This window comes from Schistocerca gregaria, chromosome X (genome assembly GCF_023897955.1).
Source record: "Schistocerca gregaria isolate iqSchGreg1 chromosome X, iqSchGreg1.2, whole genome shotgun sequence".
NCBI lineage: Eukaryota > Metazoa > Arthropoda > Insecta > Orthoptera > Acrididae > Schistocerca > Schistocerca gregaria.
Window position 1 is genome coordinate 753723420 of NC_064931.1, and position 21895 is coordinate 753745314.

The following is a 21895-nucleotide window of genomic DNA, read 5'->3' on the forward strand; positions in this document are numbered from 1 at the left end:
GGTACCAGGTCACAAACTTTTTCAATCCAAGTGCATGTCTTAGCCAGGTGGTAGAGGATATAAGTTCCTTGTGCAAGGGTTTCACAAAGCAGGATCATGTGATGATAGTGGGTGGAGTGGGAAACAGTATTGATAGGGATCAGGGCTACAGTATTGAGTGTGACCTGGTGAAAATAGCCTCTGCAATGACCCATACCAATGTTGGACTGGTGCCTGCTTTTGTGTGGCATGATCAGCCCCAGTTGAACCACTCTGTTAGGAGGGTAAATATGGAGTTGGATCAGTTGCGTAGGGTGGCCACTCTGTCAGACATTGGATTGGTTCCTGTCGGGGCTATCGATAGGGGGGATTTCACAAGCCATGGCCTAAACCTCAATAGGAAAGGGAAGGGTAAACTGGCAGGGTTGTTAGCAAAATCCATAAAGGGGGACACTAGTACTCATGGGTGTACCTCTATTTTAGACTAATATCAGTGTCCAATGAGAAGTTCAGGCAGGCAGGTGCTAAAGAGGTCCAAAACTCACAAAATTGTCACAACAGGAAAGTAAATAATAATGTTACCATATTTAACCAAAATATTGGTGGATTAAAGAAAAAAGTAGATTTTCACAAAAGTTAAGTAAAAAATAATGTTACCATTTTTCACCAAAATATTCCGGGATTGAAGAATAAGTAGATGAGCTCCTGGTTTGTTTAGATGACACTGCATCTGATAACATAATAAACATACTATGCCTGTCTGAGCATCACATTGTGTCTGATATGGAAAAGGTAAATATCAGTGGTTATAAACTAGCTGCCCATATGAGTAGACAGAATAAGGTGAGAGGAGGAGTTGCCATACATGTCAAAAGTTATCACTGTGTAAAAAGCTTAGATACAAAAAGTTTTGTGTAGAGCAACATATAGAAGCATGTGCCTGTCAACTTAAACTGAAGGAGGGCTCTTTTATAATTGTAACAGTATATAGGTCCCCTTCAGGAAACTTCCATTTATTCCTGGAAAACTTGGATGCCTTGTTGTGCAATCTGTCAGATAGGGGAAAGCAAATTATTATTTGTGGGGAATTCAATGTTGATTCACTGAAAGAGTGTAATAGGAAGAATGACCTGGAAGTCTTGTTTGGTTCTTTCAATTTGACATCTGTCATTAATTTTCCTACGCGGGTAGTAAAATGACAGCAGCACATTGATAGATAACACTTTTATAGACCAAGATAAGTTTAAAAACATAAATTCTTGTCCTGTTGAGAATGGCCATTTTGATCGTGGTGCTCAGCTAGTTAGAGTATATGACACAGCTCCATTCAGTAATTCAAAACTACCCTCCAAAGTTGAGCATTCAATTAATGACTCAACAATTAGAAATTGCAGAGAAAATGCTAATTTAAAATACACTCCTGGAAATGGAAAAAAGAACACATTGACACCGGTGTGTCAGACCCACCATACTTGCTCCGGACACTGCGAGAGGGCTGTACAAGCAATGATCACACGCACGGCACAGCGGACACACCAGGAACCGCGGTGTTGGCCGTCAAATGGCGCTAGCTGCGCAGCATTTGTGCACCGCCGCCGTCTGTGTCAACCAGTTTGCCATGGCATATGGAGCTCCATCGCAGTCTTTAACACTGGTAGCATGCCGTGACAGCGTGGACGTGAACCGTATGTGCAGTTGACGGACTTTGAGCGAGGGCGTATAGTGGGCATGCGGGAGGCCGGGTGGACGTACCGCCGAATTGCTCAACACGTGGGGCGTGAGGTCTCCACAGTACATCGATGTTGTCGCCAGTGGTCGGCGGAAGGTGCACGTGCCCGTCAACCTGGGACCGGACCGCAGCGACGCACGGATGCACGCCAAGACCGTAGGATCCTACGCAGTGCCGTAGGGGACCGCACCGCCACTTCCCAGCAAATTAGAGACAATGTTGCTCCTGGGGTATCGGCGAGGACCATTCGCAACCGTCTCCATGAAGCTGGGCTACGGTCCCGCACACCGTTAAGCCGTCTTCCGCTCACGCCCCAACATCGTGCAGCCCGCCTCCAGTGGTGTCGCGACAGGCGTGAATGGAGGGACGAATGGAGACGTGTCGTCTTCAGCGATGAGAGTCGCTTCTTCCTTGGTGCCAATGATGGTCGTATGCGTGTTTGGCGCCGTGCAGGTGAGCGCCACAATCAGGACTGCATACTACCGAGGCACACAGGGCCAACACCCGGCATCATGGTGTGGGGAGCGATCTCCTACACTGGCCGTACACCTCTGGTGATCATCGAGGGGACACTGAATAGTGCACGGTACATCCAAACCGTCATCGAACCCATCGTTCTACCACTCCTAGACCGGCAAGGGAACTTGCTGTTCCAACAGGACAATGCACCACGTCCGCATGTATCCCGTGCCACCCAACGTGCTCTAGAAGGTGTAAGTCAACTACCCTGGCCAGCAAGATCTCCGGATCTGTCCCCCATTGAGCATGTTTGGGACTGGATGAAGCGTCGTCTCACGCGGTCTGCACGTCCAGCACGAACGCTGGTCCAACTGAGGCGCCAGGTGGAAATGGCATGGCAAGCCGTTCCACAGGACTACATCCAGCATCTCTACGATCGTCTCCATGGGAGAATAGCAGCCTGCATTGCTGCGAAAGGTGGATATACACTGTACTAGTGCCGACATTGTGCGTGCTCTGTTGCCTGTGTCTATGTGCCTATGGTTCTGTCAGTGTGATCATGTGATGTATCTGACCCCAGGAATGTGTCAATAAAGTTTCCCCTTCCTGGGACAATGAATTCACGGTGTTCTTATTTCAATTTCCAGGAGTGTATAACTTATTTCATGATACACTTGTAAGAGAATTTGAAAAGTGTTTCCCCAAGAAAGAAGTTAAATCTAATTATAAGAAACCATGCAAAAAACCTTGGCTTAGTAAAGCAATAAAAATATCTTGTAACCACAAAAGGGAACTGTATATAACAACAAGAAAGAGTAATGACCCAGAAACAGCCAAATATTATAAAAACTACTGTGCTACATTAAGAAAGGTAATTAAAAAGTCCAGAAGCCTGTGCACCATGTCTGAGATTAATACCTCTGATAACAAAATCAAAACAAATCAGAATGTTATTACAAGGGAGACAGGGCAACCAAGTGTACAGGATGATGGCATTACTGTCAAAGCAAATGGAAACTTGAAAAACAACAAGCCGGAAGTCAAAAACATTTTCAATAATCATTTTTTAAATGTTGTAGAGAAAATAGGATCTAAATGTTCATTAGAAGAAGCAAGGCTGTTAATGGAAGAGGCCTTACCCACACCATTTGATACAAATGAAATTCCACCCACCTCTCCTTCTGAAATTAGAAAGATGATAAACTCTCTCAAGAATAAAAGCTCACATGGAATTGATGGCATTTCCAGCAGGATAATAAACGCTTGTTCCCAAGAAATAAGTGGGATTCTTAGCCACATACGTAATAGCTCTCTGAAGCAGGGTATTTTCCCAAATAGACTGAAGTATGCCATTGTTAAACCACTGCATAAAAAAGGGGATACCTTTGATGTCAACAACTACCACCCAATCCCTCTTCTGACTGCCTTATCCAAAATTCTTGAAAAAGTAATGTATTGTAGAGTAGCTTCAAACCTTTCTAAAAATAAAGTTCTAACAAAATGTCAGTTACTATGACCAACACGGAAAAGGCATAACTTTTTTTAAATACATTTCTAATAAATTCTGCACTCACTGCATTGTAACTCCTCTTAATTTCACTTTATGTTGGCTCTGGACTTTCTACATAGAAAGATTTTCATCCTGAAGTTACATGCAATGCTTTTATACGTTTTAATATGCTTTGATTAAGCTTAGCGTCTGAGACTGCTTGTACGTTTAATGAAAACCATCAGTGGTAATGCCTAAATATCTGCATTTTTGCCATCAGGAGCTACAACTGGGATAGGGGTACATCCCACAGAGCCTAAAATACTACGAAAACATGATATTTGATAAAAAGCATGCTACATTTTCGTCATGTTATTTTCTTTTATAGGTGTTTTGATAAATTGTTTCTTCAGTCACACAATACAGACTAATACCTTGAGGACAACTCTATGAAGTGTTGCTACATCTGTTGGAACAAATCGCCAACCATTACCTGAAAGCTTCCTGTAGCACAAAATCTTAATGTAAAAAAGCATGCAGATTGTAGTCAGTGGCTGGTTTCTTTTTGTGGTTTCAGCAGATTCATACTCCCTCAACCTTAGTTCTAACAGCTGTGCAGTCATATTTAAATGATTTATTACTTAATTTCGAGACTGAGTTTGCCCCTTGTTGTTCTCAGCAAACACATAGGAATACTCATATGTCTGCAAAGTAAATGAAAGGAAACAATGTACCATAATTCACATCATGTAAGTTTCTTGCACATAGAATGCTGCCAACCACAGTGCCCCAGAATGTTCGGAAAATGGAAAGAGTTATGTGGTTTCAGAATTATCATTATGGCCAATACAGCAGAGAAAGTAGTATCAAATGGAAAAAAAATTCTTCTATTGACCTGCATTTGAACCTGAGTTCCTTAATACAAGAAACCAAAATGCTAGCCCTGATCTACCAAAACAGCTGTATGGATGATGCCTGATATACAACAACTTGCTAAACAACTCATTTAATTTGCTTATTTCTTCTTGATTCATCAATGCTCATGCAGTTGTCACAGCAGTTTAGTCATGTGTTCAATAGTTCAAAAATTAATATGTGTTGTATAGTTGCTGCTAAGAGAGCCAAGAGGTCACATTTATTTAGACATTCTATCAATATTGGCTGTTGTCATTACTAACATATGTAATAGTTCACTGCAAATTTTCCTTTCTTATACTGCTCTTGGGTGTGTATAAAATGACTTGAAATTAATCACATAAATTGCGAGATGTCTCCATGAATTGTTATATGTTAAATTATTATCTGCACTCATTATATACATAGCTGGTAAGTCACTAAACCTAACCTTATACAAAAGGGGGGAAAAACAATAAAAATAAAAATATTCGAGCTTCAGCAGTTTGGGTGTGGTGTAGTTACATATTTGCATGTTAATAACAATTTCTTTGTTATTTCAATTTGTATTTGCACAAAACAGAAGTGCTGTTTAGTAAAGTCACTCCATTGTAAACTGATGATTACACTTGAACCTGACATTAGTCTGTGAATTTTCGCCAGTTAAAGTTGATCCTACTTCACCACGATATAATCTGGGATTAATGTTTATACAATGCAGATTTCTGAGTGAAGCTTGACCTGAGGTCATTTGCAGTGTTAATCTATAGTCAAATGCTTTATACAATTGGTCCTATGAGCAGTATAAGCGGCAACTGAAAGTCAAGACATCAGTGGTGGAACATGTCTGCCAGTGAGGGCTGTAGTGTGACATGCAAATGACACTGGTGAGGATGTGTGCATGAAAGAAGTAGTTAATGAATCAACAACAGGTAGTTACAATGCAGTTGTGAGCTTAGACAGCTCAGCCTCACATGAAAGGTGATCAGTAGAAGTATAACAAGTAACACACAAACAATGTATGATAAACAAACTGTTATGTGTATTGCACGAACTATCTTGACATTAGTAGGATATGTGAAAGTAATTTAGTTGAACTTATGTCATACAACAGTATGTTTAGCCAGCAATGGAGTTGTACCGATTCATGCTTTTGCCAAGTCAACATGAAGTGGAAGGCTATTTGTAACACAATTAAAAATCAACATTGATCAGTAGTATGCAAAGAGCCCACACAGCATTATAAAAGCTTTAAATATGCCGAGGTATCCACTAAACGAATGTCTCTTCACATTAGAATAATATATGCAGCACAGATGTAGATAATATAGATTTAGGGGATGCTTCCACTTGAAACAGGCAACACTCTAGACAAAAGATATCCACGTAGTAAAGGGCATCTATGGAACTACATATCAGATTTCTGTTAACTTATATTGTACAAAAATGTTATCTTTAGTGTTATATTATTAGAGTTAAGAATAATAAATTTATTGTATACAGGATATTCAGTGTAATGAAGGTATTCATTGACCTACTTTATTAGACACAAAAGAGGGCTGGGTTTAATACAGCAAAGTGTAAATAAATAAATCTTGTGCATGTATATTTCTGCAGTGTGTAGTAACAGCTTGGGGACACTAGTTCCAACCAGGAGGTGATATGAGTTGGAATGCACTGACAAAAAATCATTCTGTGCAAGCTAACTGATATGCAAGTTCACTTAAGACTAGAAAGATGATTGTAGTTTTGGTATACTGTATTCTTTCATTGGCACACACATAATCCTAATTTATTCAAAAAATGTGCTTTCCGCTCTGTATTTATACCTGTCCTTGCACTTGGTGACATTTAAGTTTGTCACCAAAAATGGGCTTCTTACAAAAATTAAAGTACACATCTGAGGCTACGAGAAGTAGCTCTCAAAAACTAATTATTTCCCCTGTGTAATCCTAATACCTCTAACAAGAAAAATGGCAAGCAAACACTGTAAATGTGGGAGGATTATACCAGAAACTGACTACATCCTTTCAATCAATCACATTTGCACTTAGCATAACCACAAAACCTTTACAGTTGTATTTTAAATGCTTTATATGGAGTTTTTCATCAGATCAAAAGTTAATGTATAAACCTGTAAGACTACTGTGTCTGTCTCAACGCAACATATGCTTTTGAGAAAACAGAAGACAATTCCAAAACTGACATGAAAAATTATAACATATATAGCATGCGGTTCAGCTGAGTTACAATGAAATAGATCAAATCTAGAAATGGCTACCTCTTAATACACAATACAATCAGAGATTTCTCTAAATATTTTCTCCTACACATTCCTTTACCTTTCAAAGGTTCTTTTGAAGTGCCTCTAAAATGGTCTTCTAACTTTTTCTTTTGAAATTGAGCATAAGGTGTTGGTTATGGTATATTTAATTTTACAAACATTATGCCTTTAACAGCAGCTATGGACTTTGGAAGAAAAGAAACAACTATGTTGGTGCTATATTTGCCAGTCTGGAGGTAGATGTCTGCGATTACAATGTGTTATGCAGTAATTTCTCCATCACCATTAGCACATGACGGAAAGAAATTCATTTTGTACTTTCAAACATATCTAGTGTAATCAACATATTTCTTTTAAGCAGTGGACTAGTTTGCTTGTGAATTTCTCATTGCCCCTTCAGCCATTGGTTATCAATTAACAATGCCTTCACAATCAAATGACACAACTACCATAGTTTCTGTCTTTGATTTTTTTAGCTAACAAATTTACCAGACTTGATTTCATCAGCCTAGTTTGCTATTTGTGGACTAATTGAATTCATTCTAAGTACACCACTCTATCTCCATAAATGGCTGTCAGAAGTAAATTTTCACTGCAGAAATCTGGCTACAGCAGCCACAGGCAGCAGCCATGCCTGCATGAGAGGTGCCTGCTTGTGTGGATGTGTGTGTTTTCCCTCCTTTTTTGAAGAAGGCTTTGGCTGAAAGCTTAGTGTGTAATAGTCTTCTTTTTGTTGTTCCTGTCTGCAACTCAATGTGTCATATTTACTGTGAGTTGCACTCTGCCTTTTTCATAATTGTTGATATTCCAGCCTAGACTTTCTTGTGTTTGAATTCACAGGTAAGTCACTTTACAGTAATTACTGTCAGCTGCAAAATAGTTCATGCTACTCACTCACGAGCATCTTACAAAAATGCAAATCACTTTAAGCTTGTTGGAATTTCAGAATAATCCCTGATGCTGCTTATCATATTTCGGACAGAAAGGAAAACCTTAATGTATGCCACTGAGATCTAATTTCATAAAATTATGAATATGTGACACTACAAACAGATAAAACAATGAATACTGATTTCTCTGCAGTTGTAGCGAAAATTAACTTCTGGGAAACAATAATCCTAATACATACTGATGTTGAACTAATAATCCTAGCAACATTCTAGGTATGTGAAGAGGCAGTAATCTGAAATTAGTTTAATTGAATTTAATACCCAACCAGAAATTATTTTCTTAGAACTTACCAGATATATCAAGGTAAGTTAAATGAGGCATTTTATCAACACCTTTAAGTAGCACAGTGGCTTTCTCTTGCAGTGCTGGAAAAAGTTCAAATCCATGATTTTCCTTTTCCTCTGAGAAATCCAAAACCCTTAATTCTTGTAACTCGAATAGAACAGGTACATCATTTGTCATCAACTGAAAAAAAAAACATTAATGAAATAATTGTCTAAAAGCTGTCTGGTGCTCTGCTTATTCTAGAGGAACAAATGACTGGTTCTTTTGGAAGAGGCCTACAGGCACAACAATGCCGAGAGAATCAAAGAACTTGCCAGAGGGGATGAAATACAACAGTAAACTTAAATCGAGGTGTCAAACATAAATTCAAATTTAATTTCTCTTCAACACTAGTCCCAAATCATGATAACTACAATATTTGACACCGCAACAAAAAGGCACATAGCATTGGAAGAAATTGTTAAAAAAATTAATTCATGGCACAATCACACTTACCTTCTTACATGACCCATAGGAAATTTCTAATCTATGCATGTCAACCAGATTACTTCATGAATTAAATATTTATTAACAAGTATACCCATTAGGATGATGCTCACTTTTGTGTCCATGTTTGCTCGAAATCAAATTTGTTGTTGGACAGGTTCTGTCTTGAGAAAACACAACTATTTCTTCTTTTTTACTCAGACAAGATTTGCTGAAGTTACTGCATCATGAGTGGAAGTGGCAGAAAGCAAATAAAAAACCAACTGAAGATGCTGTAACTTCAGTGACACAAGTATGAGTACAGAAGAAGGAAACAATTGTGTTTGCTTAAGGCGGAACCTATCAACAACAAAAGTAAGTATAGCCATCACAGCTGTTCCACATGATTACAATGCCATACCTCATAATATGGGAGTACCCCTACACCATATTAGTACATAGTATGGTTAAAAGACTCCCAATGTTAAACTTCTCTTCATAACATTTGTTTATAAAATGCATGCAACAGTCCAGAATTAATCAGGCAATCTGATAAAATTCTTGAACGAGTGTACTTCTTTATAATCACTTTTAAAATAAAGTATGGTTGGTCCTCATGCTAAAGAATGAATTTAAAAACATTGCACTTTACTACATAAGCTTCTCTTTGCAAAACAAGCGTCAGAGCTCCTGGTGGTCAGGGACGATCCACAGTGTTTAGCAAGGAATCAGAAACCTGAAGTGATAAGGAATTTTTTAATATAAATATGTGAAACTGCGTATGCCACGTATTTCACTCTCCATCTCGCCTACATATTCGTGCCCAGGTACTGCGGGCGACAGATCAACATCAAGAAGGAGTGGCATATAATTAAAAACTAGTAGAATGTATAGTGTTGCTGCCAAATGTGTTCACATCAGCTGTAACATTTGTTTCACTAATAACATGACTATAGTGCCACAGTACAGCATATTAAATTTTGCTATCAAATTTAATGTGATTATGGTATTTAGTGACTGGTAAACAGCTAGCATGTAGCAACACATACAAATAAATCATCTACACAGTGTGTAAACTGACTTTTTCCACATAATTATGATATAAATTGTGCAAATTTTCTAAAGAAAATGGAATTAATTTTTTAAGAAGTTAATGACTGAAACAGCTGCACTTTAAGGAGAATAAAAGTCAATCACTCCATAATCAGGTGCAGAGGATCATGCAGTGCTAACCAGTCAATGTGTCATCCTTTGCCATATGGGATAATATGGATGCAGTATGTATGAGCATGGGGTCAACACACTGCTCACCTAGCTGTGGTAAGATTTCCTGACCTTGGAGCCCCTGTTTCTCTTTCAAACAGCTGCTTAATTGGCCTCCCAAGGCTGAGTACATGCTTTTCCTGTCCTCCTGCCAAATAATATCCCTTGCAGTATCGAGGAAAGCATAAATAAATAATCCAAATGATGGAGCTGAGAAAGGACTGAATCCCTGTGCTGAAAGAAACTAAACAATCTTGAAAATTTTCATATTTAGCTACATGTGTTTTCAATGTAAGGTTTGCTGTATGTAGACAAAGATATGTCTACAGATATCAATAGTGTTTGATGATTACGTACCTCCTAAATACTGCCTCCCCCCCCCCCCCCCAAACCTCCCTTTTTTTTTTTTTTACCTGAGCTACTATGGGGGTACATCATAAGATCGAGTAAAAATTATCTAGGTATTGTTTATTTCTCAATTCGGTTTGGTCATTTAAAAGATTATCAGGATCATTTTTTAAGTGATTGTATATTTCCATGTCTTTAAGGATGCTTATGACTCTTCCTCTGGGTACAGCATGTAGTACTGTCAGGGCTGAATCTATGATAGTAACAGTGTGTTTATTTTCACTTAAGTTTTTGCTAAACATAGAGGTGCCAAATTGAGAAATAAACGATACCTAGATAATTTTTACTAGATCTTACGATGTACCCACAAACAGTAGCTTGAGAAGGGGGGGGGAGGCAGTATTAAGAAGGTACGTAATCATCAAACACTATTAATATCTGTAGACATATGGCACTAAGTTCCCAATTTTATGCACCCAACTCTAAATGCAAAAAGACACTATTCTATAAATGAACACAGCCAATATTCACTACTTAGGCTAACGTAATAAAAACATTATATTGTGAATATCATAAAATGACGAAATCTCGTCAAAACGACAATGTGTAGTACTTGTATGATTAATTTAGTTATGCAACGACGACTGCCTATAATACTACATCTTGTATGTACCTGAATTTATGCCTATATGTCGATGATCAATCTGTGTGCTTAAAATATGTGTAAAGTTGACAGAGTGTCACACCAAATGTGTTTTAATTAAACGGTGTAAAACCGTCATGTATTTTAACTACGAAGTTTTTAAAAAACCTATGACAAAATAAATTATGTCCTGTTCCTACACCCATCTAACATTAAGAATAGGTTTTGTAAGAAATTGTAGTATGTCCCACAATTGTAAAACGAATGCATAACTCCATGCTTGCTAGTACAGTCACTGGACTGCAACGGCGCTGTACTCAGAACAGAAACAATATCTGTAATCTGTTTACGTGCCAAAACGGCTACCAGTAGCCTGTAAACAGTAGTTCGCTGCTGTGGTTTAGTGCAAAAGTTACTAGTGATGGTGGAACAAACACATGTATGTACATACTGTGCTGTTTTACGACATATGGACATGTGTGCTCACACTACTTAGCAGCATTACGAATGTATATAACAGCAAATGACAATGACAATAAATGTGTCAGCTTGTATAAAGTAGACATGGCTTAAAGCCAAAACATGTAAGGAAACATGTTACACAGCTGCATTTTTCATTTTGTGTAATCCGCCAAATGTCAAAATACACAACAATTTTTGTAAAATATTTTATAAACATTTCATATTCTAGCTGCACTTGATAATGGCCTAAGGCCGAAATTGCAATAGTGAAAATAAAAAGTTTAACAGTCACTGCTGTAAACATGATGTCTTTCAAGACATTCTGAAAATTACTGTGGATACTGGCTACAGTCTTTATAAGGTTACAGTACCCTTACATATAATGGTTATTGTACAGGGTACAAATGCAACACATCCCATAATTTAAACTTTATGATTGGTGCCAACAATGCCTTTCAGAAAGCACACAGAGTAAGAGGCCAAACACACCACTTCTGTGTGAGTCGCAGACTGGTTAGAATGTAAATGAACCGTCCCTCTTATATCAGAGTCTAATTGTGACACACAGTTATACTAAGAATGTATTTTTACATAAGTGATAACTGTAACTGCATTCTTCATGAATAAATAAGGTTTGAGTTACAACTATGGTTCACCAACTTGACCTAGTCATTCTTTGGTCACAACGTGGATCAGCAAACAGAAGAATCCAGCAAAATAATTACAGTGAGGTGACAATAGTCATAGTATACCTCATATCATCATATAAGACCTCCTTTTGCCTGGCATAGTTCAGCAACTCGACGTGGCATGGAATCAACAAGTCATTTGAAGTCTCCTGCAGAAATATTGAGCAATGATGCCTCTATAGCAGTCCATAACTGCAAAAGTGTTGCCGGTGCACGATTTTATGCACAAACTGATCTCTCAATTATGTCTCATAAATGTTCAATGGGATTCAAGTCAGGCAATCTGGGTAGTCAAATCATTCACTCCAATTGTCCAGAATGTTCAAACCAATCAAGAACAACTGTGGCCCATTGACATGGCACGTTGTCATCCATAACAATTCCATCATTTTTTTGTGAACATGAAATCTATGAAGGGCTGCAAATAGTCTCCAAGTAGCCAAACATTATCATTTCCATTCAACAATTGGTTTAATTGGACCAGAGTACACAGTACATTCCACAAAAACACAGCCCAAACCATTATGAAGCCAGCACCAACTTGCACAGTGCCTTGTTGACAACTCGGGTCCATGACTTCACGGGGTCTGTGCCACACTTTAACCTCACCAACAGCTCTTAACAACTGAAATTGAGACTCATCTGACCAAGGAATGTTTTTCCAGTTGTCCAGGGTCTAACCGATATGGTCACGATCCCAGGAGAGGTGCTATAGGCGATGTTATGTTGTTAGCAACTGCACTCGCGTTAGTCCTCTGCTACCATTGCCCATTACCACCAAATTTCACTGTCCTAATGGATATGTTTGTTGTATGTCCCACATTGATTTCTGTGGTCATTTCATGCAGTGTTGCTTGTCTGTTGGCACTAAAAACTCTACGTAAATGCTGCTGCTCTCAGTTGTTGCCACTATGTTATCCTCGGTGAGAGGTAAAGCCTGAAATGTGGTATTCTCAGCACACTGTTGATGCTGTGAATCTTGGAATATTGAATCCTGTAATGATTTCCAAAATGGAATGTTCCATACATCTAGCTCCAACTACCATTCCATGTTCAAAGTCTGTTAATTCCTGTAGTGTGGCCATAATCACTTCAGAAACCTTTTCACATGACTCACCAGAGTACAAGGGACAGCTCCACCAATGCGTGCCCATTTTTACCTTGTGCACATTATACTAACACCATCTGTATACGTGCATGTCACTAGCCCATAACTTTTGTCACCTCAGTGTATAGCCACTACAGGAAGTGTAAAAGTAAAGGGAGGAGGTACGCTTCAACTTTCTCAAAAGAACTATTTTAGTCGAGACTGTTTTAGGAAATACTTAAATATGGCTGGCTCAGACACAGTTCAGGGTACCACACCTGTAATTATGTGTCTGACTATGGCATATGTATCAAAAGTCATTCCATCATCTTTCACTGGTTCAAAGTTTCCATTTCACTTTGTGGTGTGTTAGAGAAACGATACACAGTAAGCTGCCAGAGTTTCCATTTCACTTTGTGGTGTGTTAGAGAAACAACACACAGTAAGCTGCCAGAGTTAAGCTCAAATTGGCATACTCTTAGAACCATCAATTTGTAGCTGGTAGGACCAAAATCTATTTGCCTCACACTAAAACTCATTACTAACCCACATTTGACAGAAAATATGAAAAAAACTTTGGTTCTAAAATCCCTATTTCAAAATCATTATTTTCAAAATTGCTACATATTATGGCAGAGTGCTACTTCTAATGTGGTCATGGCTGATTCCTTCTGTTAATTTCATTGCTGAACCAGCACTTTAATGGTTAAGTAACAATGTATATTATGCACAATATTTTTTTTCTGAAATCCATACAGTTATGGGTACAGGAATTTTGCATTCCATCTGCAAAGGGAAACCCCAATTATCTACTGTTTCAATTTTTATGACATTGTTTCTCCACTAGAGAAGTTTTACTACATCTAATTATTATCAACTGTACAATTTATGAGCACTGAGACAGAACCAATTAAGCAGCTTTTCCCCCCTCTTCACCACAACACTCTTAAGGGGGTGGTGGTGTTGGGGGGGGGGGGGGAGACAAACAAAGAAAGGGAGAAAATGATGCACCACAAAGGAATTATCTGAGAGATCTGTAGACATTGCTGGCCAAGGTAGGAATTGGCAAGCATGAAGACAAGCAGTAAAAACTGTCGCCTTATGCGGGCAGGCATTATCTTGCTGAAATGTAAGCCCAGGATGGTTTGCCATAATGGGTAACAAACCAGGGCGTAGAATACTGTTGATGTGCTGCTAAGTTGTAAGGGTGCCCCGGATAACAAGCAAAGGGATCCTCCTATGAAAATAAATGTAACCCCAGACCATTACTCCTGGTTGTCGGGCTGCATGGTGGGTGATAGCTACATTGGGATCCCACCACTGTCTGGGGCATCTTAGGACATGTATTCACTGGTCACTGGTGCTCAATTTGAAGATGTGTCTGGAGACATGCCAGACAGCAGTGGGATACCAACGTGACTGTCATCCACCATACAGCTTGACAACCAGGAGAGATGGTCTGGGGTGCCATGCCATTTCTTTTTATAGCAAGACTCCTTTGATTCTCATCTGCAGCACCCTTACAGCACAGTGGTACATCAATAACACTCTACACACTGTTTTGTTGCCCTTCATAGCAAGCCATCCTGAGCTTATATTTCAACAATATAATGCCCGTCCCCACATGGTGAAAGTTACTACAGCTTGTCTTCATGCTTGCCAATCCCTATCTTGGCAAGCAAAGTTGCCAGATCTCTCCCCAACTGAGAACGTTTGGAGAATTATGAGCAGGGGCCTCGAAGCATTTTGGGATTTTGACAATATAATGTGCCAATTGGACAGGATGGGGCACAATATCCATCATGAGGATGTCCAATAAGTATGTCAATCAGTGCCAAGCTGAATAACTGCTTCCATAAGGGCCAGAGGTGAACCAATGTGTTATTGACTTGCTGAATTTATAAGTACTTTCTCCTAAATAAATCATTCAATTTTTTCTGAAGTTGTAATCATTTGTTTATCTGTTGATGTACATTAGATCTGCCGATTTCTGCACCATTTGGGTAATTTCTTCATGGTGCACTGTCTTCTTTGTCGCAAAGTACATAAAGAGTGATATATCAGCAGTTATCACATATACTATTTTCTGGTCAACAGTTTCCTTTGTTAACTTTCATTATGGCCACTAAGCTGATACAATGAAATACAACAGAGGCTGTGGTGACAAAATTCATTACTCTGTTGTAGAGCATGCTAGGACTGCCACTAAACACATTACTTTTATTTTTTTCTTCCAAGACCTGTACCTTAAAACTTTGTAGCTCGAAAGTTCTTGTCCCCATCTGTCCACAATTTACTTTAATTAGAATTTATTTACATTTCTTTTACCTCTCTCTTTTATATTTGTGGCTTACCTTGTCCTTTCTTTCACTAATTACATCTTACTTCATTTTCCTATATTGATGTCTGTTTTTGTGTTGCCCAACTGCTTTTTTTCTACTATTTTTCAGTTCTCTCTGTTAATATCATTATTGTGTCACCTATGCATCTATTTTCAATCTACTCCCCTATATTTACTTTTTAAAATGCTGTTTTTCATCTTTTCAAATTTTATCTTCTGCAAGCTATCTTGTTGTTTTTCTTTTTATTCCTACTTGTCCTGAAAGTTAGCATTCATGTGACCTTTTTTCTTGCATTTAATTTTATATCTTTCGTAATGGACATAATCTAAGATCTGTAGGCTTCAACACAGTTATATATCTTTCGTAATGGACATAATCTAAGATCTGTAGGCTTCTTCACAGTTATATATCATTTAAGGAGTTCATATACCCTTTCAATTGTTTCTCAACTGATAAGGCTGATTAATATTAACATTTAGCTGCCCAACATAAATTTTAAAACATGAAATTTATTCTTCAACTCCACAGGTGTGACAACTGTCAATAACCATTCATTATAAAACCAGAAAAGTGAATTATTCTATCTACATTCTTCACAACCCACACACAATCATCTTTAGTGTTATTCTGATGTATATTTCATGGACTGAAGTTTTGGCATTAGTAATCACTGAACAGTTCCCATCACTTTACAGAGGAATACTACAGACATGATTTGGGGCTATTAGCCACAAATGTTCACATCAGTAATACTCAGTTTCCACTCCTTTCCAAACAGATGCTTAAGAAGATATTTTGGGATATAAAAAAATAAGTGCTTGACTTAGTGTTTCCTTAATGCTTCAGACATCTGATATTATTTTGATTTCACTTACAAGATTATACTACCTCTGACTCATTGAATTTATTAATTAATGCTGCTATCAGAACATAAATTTCCATTTTTCACATCCTACTTCATTATTAACAAACTTTTATAAACACATACCTTCAAATTATACATATATAGGCTCTTTAGTCTGTCTTTGCATTTCTTTAATGGAGCAATATCATCCACTCTCGTGCAAGAAATATCTAAGCTCTCTAGGAATGGCAAGTCTTCGGTAACTATTTCCAACCCATGTCGGTTAAACTCTGTCCAGCTAACATTTAAGCAGCGTAGGTTGCGAAGTTTCGAAAGAGCAACTACTACACAATATCTGAAAAGAAAGTGAGTCATACTTATAATGTGAGTATTCACTGAATATATATACAAAACAACAAAAATCATTTTGGAGCTGTGAAACATAGTGGTAGAAAGCCAATATACATTAACAAAAGTATGGTTGGAATTTAGGTGTTAATGACAAACAAGATACAGAATTTCAAAACTCAATACTTCAGTATGAAACTATAAATACAGTAAACAACAGGCAGAGATGCAACACATTCTATAGAAAACAAAAATGAAACTCAAAGCTCTAAATATCACAAACGCAACAAAAGAAAGCATTATTAACTATGGCAGAAGAAGAAAGCACGTTTACTGAAGAAATTATAATAATAATGCAGACAGCAACATATCTTCTCCCAGTATAACAAACCTAGGGAAATTTATAATGGCCATGCGGGATTAGCCGAGCGGTCTAGGGTGCTGCAGTCATGGACTGTGCGGCTGGTCCCGGCGGAGGTTCGAGTCCTCCCTCGGGCATGGGTCTGTGTGTTTGTCCTTAGGATAATTTAGGTTAAGTAGTGTGTAAGATTAGGGACTGATGACCTTAGCATGACATAAGATTTCACACAAATTTGAACATTTGAAATTTATAATGAAACAAAACAATCGTATGGCATTACTGGCCAGAAGACCCCATCTGTTGTTGTTTGGCTACCTGGTGCAAGTCTTTCTATTTGATGCCACTCCAGAAAACTACATGTCGATGAAGGTGAAATGAAATAATTAGGACAATACAAACAGTAACTGCCTGAGTGAAGAAAATCTCCAACCTGGTTGGGAATCAAACCCAAGACCTCATGATCTAGAAGCAGTGATGTTAACCAGTAGACCAAGATCTGTGTATGGGAAATGTATATGTAGATGAACTGTGTTATTACCTACTGGTACCCAGTGACGAACAGCACTTGGTAATAACACAGTGGCTCAGTGGACTGGCTCCTCATGCGGACCTGAAATCGGTCTGATGATCGTAGTTACACAACCAAAATCAGTAACCCAGGTAAAATTATTCACCCACACTTCCCTCCATTGCCAAACTGATGATTCCTTGATGCCTCAAGATGTGTCTTAGCAACCAATCCCTTCTTTTAGTCAAGTTGTGCCATAAATTTCTTTTCTCCCCAACTCAATTCAGTATTTCTTCATTAGCTACCCAAACTAAACATCAAATTGTCAACATTCTTATGTAGATTAGCTTTTCAAAAGCATCTATCCTCTTATCATTTGTAAAGTTTATCTTTCACATTTCTCTTCCTATAAGGCTGCACTCCACACCTCCAAGACTTCAGAACAGACGTCCTAAAACTTGGAGTTTAATGTTAGCAAATTTCTCTGTTTCAAAAGTGCTTTTCTTGCTGTTGCCAGTCTGCATTTTTTGGCCATCATAGTTATTTTGTTGCACAAATAACAAAATTCATCTAGTAACTTTAGTGTCTCATTTTCATATCTAATTTCCTTGGCATCAAAGATTTTATCCACTGTATTCAACTGACCTTCAAGGCCTTTGGCATTCCTGATACAATTACGATGGCATCAGCAAACCACATAGTTTTTATTTCTTCTTTGTGAACTTTAATTCCCTTTACAAATTTCTCCTCCATTATCTTTACTGCTTGCTCAATGTACAGACTGAACTACACTGCAGATAGGCTACAAATCTGTCACCCTCCCTCCGTAACTACTGCTCCCCGTTTTATGTTCTTTGATTCTCATAACTTGTCTATTTTGTGTACAAGTTGTAGATTACTTTTCATCACTATATTTTATCCCTGTTACCTCCAGAATTTCAGAGTGTGTATTCTAGTCAAAGTCTGTCCATTTCCTAAGATAAGTCATAAGATAAGTGCTGTGTAATGTGTTTCTACATTTCTCCAGAACCTAAACTGAACTCACCTGAACTTGGCCTCTACCACTCTTCTGTTAATAATTATTGTCAGTATATTGCAAACATGACTTTTTAAATGAATGGTTCCATAAAATTTACATGATCTCATTTTTTAGATGTCTGTATTTGGTTGCTTAACTTACTAGATTTTTGTATTTTCTCCTGTGTTACCCAAGGATTTCGACTGGACCTTGTCTTTCTGACTATTTGATCCTCTGTTGTTATTATTTCATCTCTCAAAGCTACTCATCTGCCTTATACTGCATTACTTTCCTCTGATTCAGTCAATCATTACCTAATGCTCCCAATGAAACTCTCAACAACATACAGTTTTTCCAGTTTATCCAGGTCCCATCTTCTTAATTCCTTCCCAACTTTCTGCAGTTTCTTCAGATTTATTCTGCAGTTCATAAGCAATAAACTGTGGTTGGATGACTGATGACCTTAGATGTTTAGTCCCCCTTAAACATCCCCCCCCCCCAAACAACTATGGTTGTTCTGTAGCTTAAAATCTGGTTTGAAATCTGTTTTACCATTATATAATTTATCTGAAACCTTGCAGAGTCCCCAGATACAAACTCCTTTAATGATTCTTAAACCAACTGTTTGAAATGATTAAAGTGTGCTCTTCAAAAAGTTCTAACCCTCAGGGATAGGATAGGATATGGTGGATATGGGCGCTCAACAGTGTAGTCTTTAGCACCCGAACGGAAACAACAACGGACGAGTGTCACTAAAATGCAGCAAGTGCTAAAAGAGGACTAAAATTAAAATTGAAAGGCTACATAGGCAGTTTGCACGTCAACAGTTGCAAAGTGGAATGCAGCACATAAAGAGGATAACTGCAAGAGAACGTAGGTGAAATTGTTAAAATGAAGCACACAGCACATGTTTGGAACTGGCCTATTACAAGTATAAAAAGGAGTGGTAAGCCACTCGGCAACACACTAAAAATTCCAACCTAAAATTTTTGGCTGAAGCCCAGACACATCACAGTACCTTAAAACTTTCTTGACACTCGCCTTGTCATCGGCTAGAATCGAGGGCAGATCCCCACTAATATTAACTTCCGCCCTGATAGAATGATATAAATCACACTCAAATAAAATGTGATTCGTACGCCACAGGCATCACACAGGGGGGGTTCCTCTCGCCGTAGTAAGAAGGCATGCGTAAGAGGACAGTGCCCTATGCAAAGACGTGTAAGGGTCACTTCGTTACGCCTAGGTGACCGGCAGGAGGAACACCACGGCTGGATGGTGGGTTTCACCAACCGCAGCTTATTTTCCCTCACCGCCAGCCATTCCTCCTCCCACAATTCCATACACTTCCGCCGCAGCACAGAAACAATACCTTGCAAAGGAATAGAACATTGTGTCACCTCCGGTAATCTGCAGGCATCCTTGGCAGCTCTATCAGCTTGTTCATTTCCCCGTATGCCCACATGCCCTGGCACCCAGCAAATGACACTTGCTTGCCCTGTCGTTGAAGGATGTACAGTTGGTCGTAAATCAGATGTTCCAACTTCTCCGCTGGGTACAGGTTCTGCAGTGACTGTAATGCACCCATTGAGTCAGAGCAAATTAGAAAGTTTTTGCCCTGAGTACACCGTATCTGCTCCAATGCCTTCAGAAAAGTGAAGTTCTGCAGAAAAAACGGTGTATTCCTGGGGAAGGCGAATCCTGATGACACGTTCGGGGAACACTACTGAGCAGCCAAGAAAATCCCCCTGTTGGGATCCATCAGTGTATACTACTGTAAAACCATGATGCCTATCTAAAATGTTAAAAAATAAAGATTTGAAAGTAAAATCTGATGTACTGTCTTTCTTAAAATTTGGCAAATCTAAAATCAGTCTGGGCCTCTGGAGGAGCCAAGGTGGGTATCTGCTCCAACCTCGACATGAAACATTAAAACCAGTCACACCCATCTCTAAAATGCAATCCTTTGCACGAATCCCAAAGGGCCTTGTTGCTCGTTGCCGGTTGCGAAAAAGCCTTTCCAGTGGAGGCCAAGCAACAGTGTCGTATGCAGGCGTGTATGGTGTGGATAAAGTTTTATAGGCCTGGTGCATCATGTAGATGCTGCCGGAGGTGAAGTGGCGGTTCACCTGCCTCTGCACACAGGCTCGGTATGGGGCTCGTTCTGAACGCCCCAGTGGCCAGCCGAATCCCCTCATGGTGCACCACATCCAACAGCTTCAAATAAGACCCATACACCATGCATCCATAATCAAGCAGGGGCCGCACGAAGGCTCTGTAAAACCGGAGCAGACAAGTCCTGTCTGCTCCCCATGTGAGGTGACTAAGACATTTTAAAATAGACAGCACCTTAAGAGACCGTTTTTTTCAGTTCCTTAATGTGTGGCAGCCACGTAAGCTTAGAATCAAAAGTGAAGCCCAGAAACTTCACCGTGTCTTTAAAATTCAGAACGGTGTCCCTCATCCTCAACTCAGGAAAGTCAAAAATAGAACGAGAACGGTTAAAAAGAACACACACCGACTTATCAGTTGAAAACTGAAAACCACTCCTCTGTGCCCAGTCATCCAAATGTCGGAGAGTGAGTTGCAACTGACGAGTCATCGTTGCAAGGCTGGAAGAAGAGCAAAATACAGAGAAATCGTCCACAAACAAGGAACACTGCACAGGACTTTTCACAACAGACGTAATACTATTAATAGCAATAGCAAAGACCGTCACACTTAAAACACTACCTTGAGGGACACCGTTCTCTTGTTCAAAGCGACTAGACAGTACGTCTCCGACTCGGTACCGAAAATAACGTGGCGACAGGAAGGACCGAATAAAATTGGGAAGACATCCACGAAAACCCCATTCGTGGAGCTGCCTGATGATAAGATGCGTCCAAGTAGTGTCGTATGCCTTTTCAATGACAAAAAATATTCCCAACAGGTGATGCTGGCGCAGGAAAGCCTGTTGCATGGCCGCCTCCAGGAGGGCCAGGTTATCAAAGGTGGAGCGATACCTCCTGAACCCACACTGAAAGCGACTAAGGAGTTGTCTGGATTCTAGCATCCCGACAAGGCGGCAGTTGACCATCCGCTCCAAGGTCTTGCCCACGCAGCTAGTGAGGGCAACACTACGGTAACTACCCGGGCACGTGCGGTCTTTCCCAGGTTTTAAAAGAGGAATTAAAATTGCTTCACGCCACGAGTCGGGGAAGTGACCGGACATCCAAACTAGATTAAAAAGTCGCAGGAGGATTTCTTTATTTCTCCCTGTGAGGTGCCGCAGCATGCTATAGTGGATTCTATCCTGACCAGGGGATGTATCACAAGCCCCACACAATGCAGAATCCAGTTCCCACGTGGAAAATGGGCGGTTGTACTCTTCGGTATTGGGTGAGCGGAAGTCAAAACTGCTCCTCTCAGCAGCCACTCTGTGGGGCTGGAAAGCTGGATTCTGAC

At 39.3% G+C, this 21895-nt stretch overlaps 1 protein-coding gene across 1 annotated transcript in view; it reads right to left on the reverse strand.

The window, feature by feature from the left end:
* The window catches only part of LOC126298194 (protein zyg-11 homolog B-like), a 224423-nt gene that overhangs the window by 84421 nt on the left and 118107 nt on the right, over positions 1-21895 (reverse strand). The window contains exons 4-5 of the mRNA XM_049989502.1: positions 16358-16568; positions 8076-8250 (exon numbers count right to left, since the gene is read on the reverse strand). Coding sequence (XP_049845459.1) covers positions 8076-8250; positions 16358-16568 — 386 coding nt within the window. The remainder of the gene's footprint in view (positions 1-8075; positions 8251-16357; positions 16569-21895) is intronic.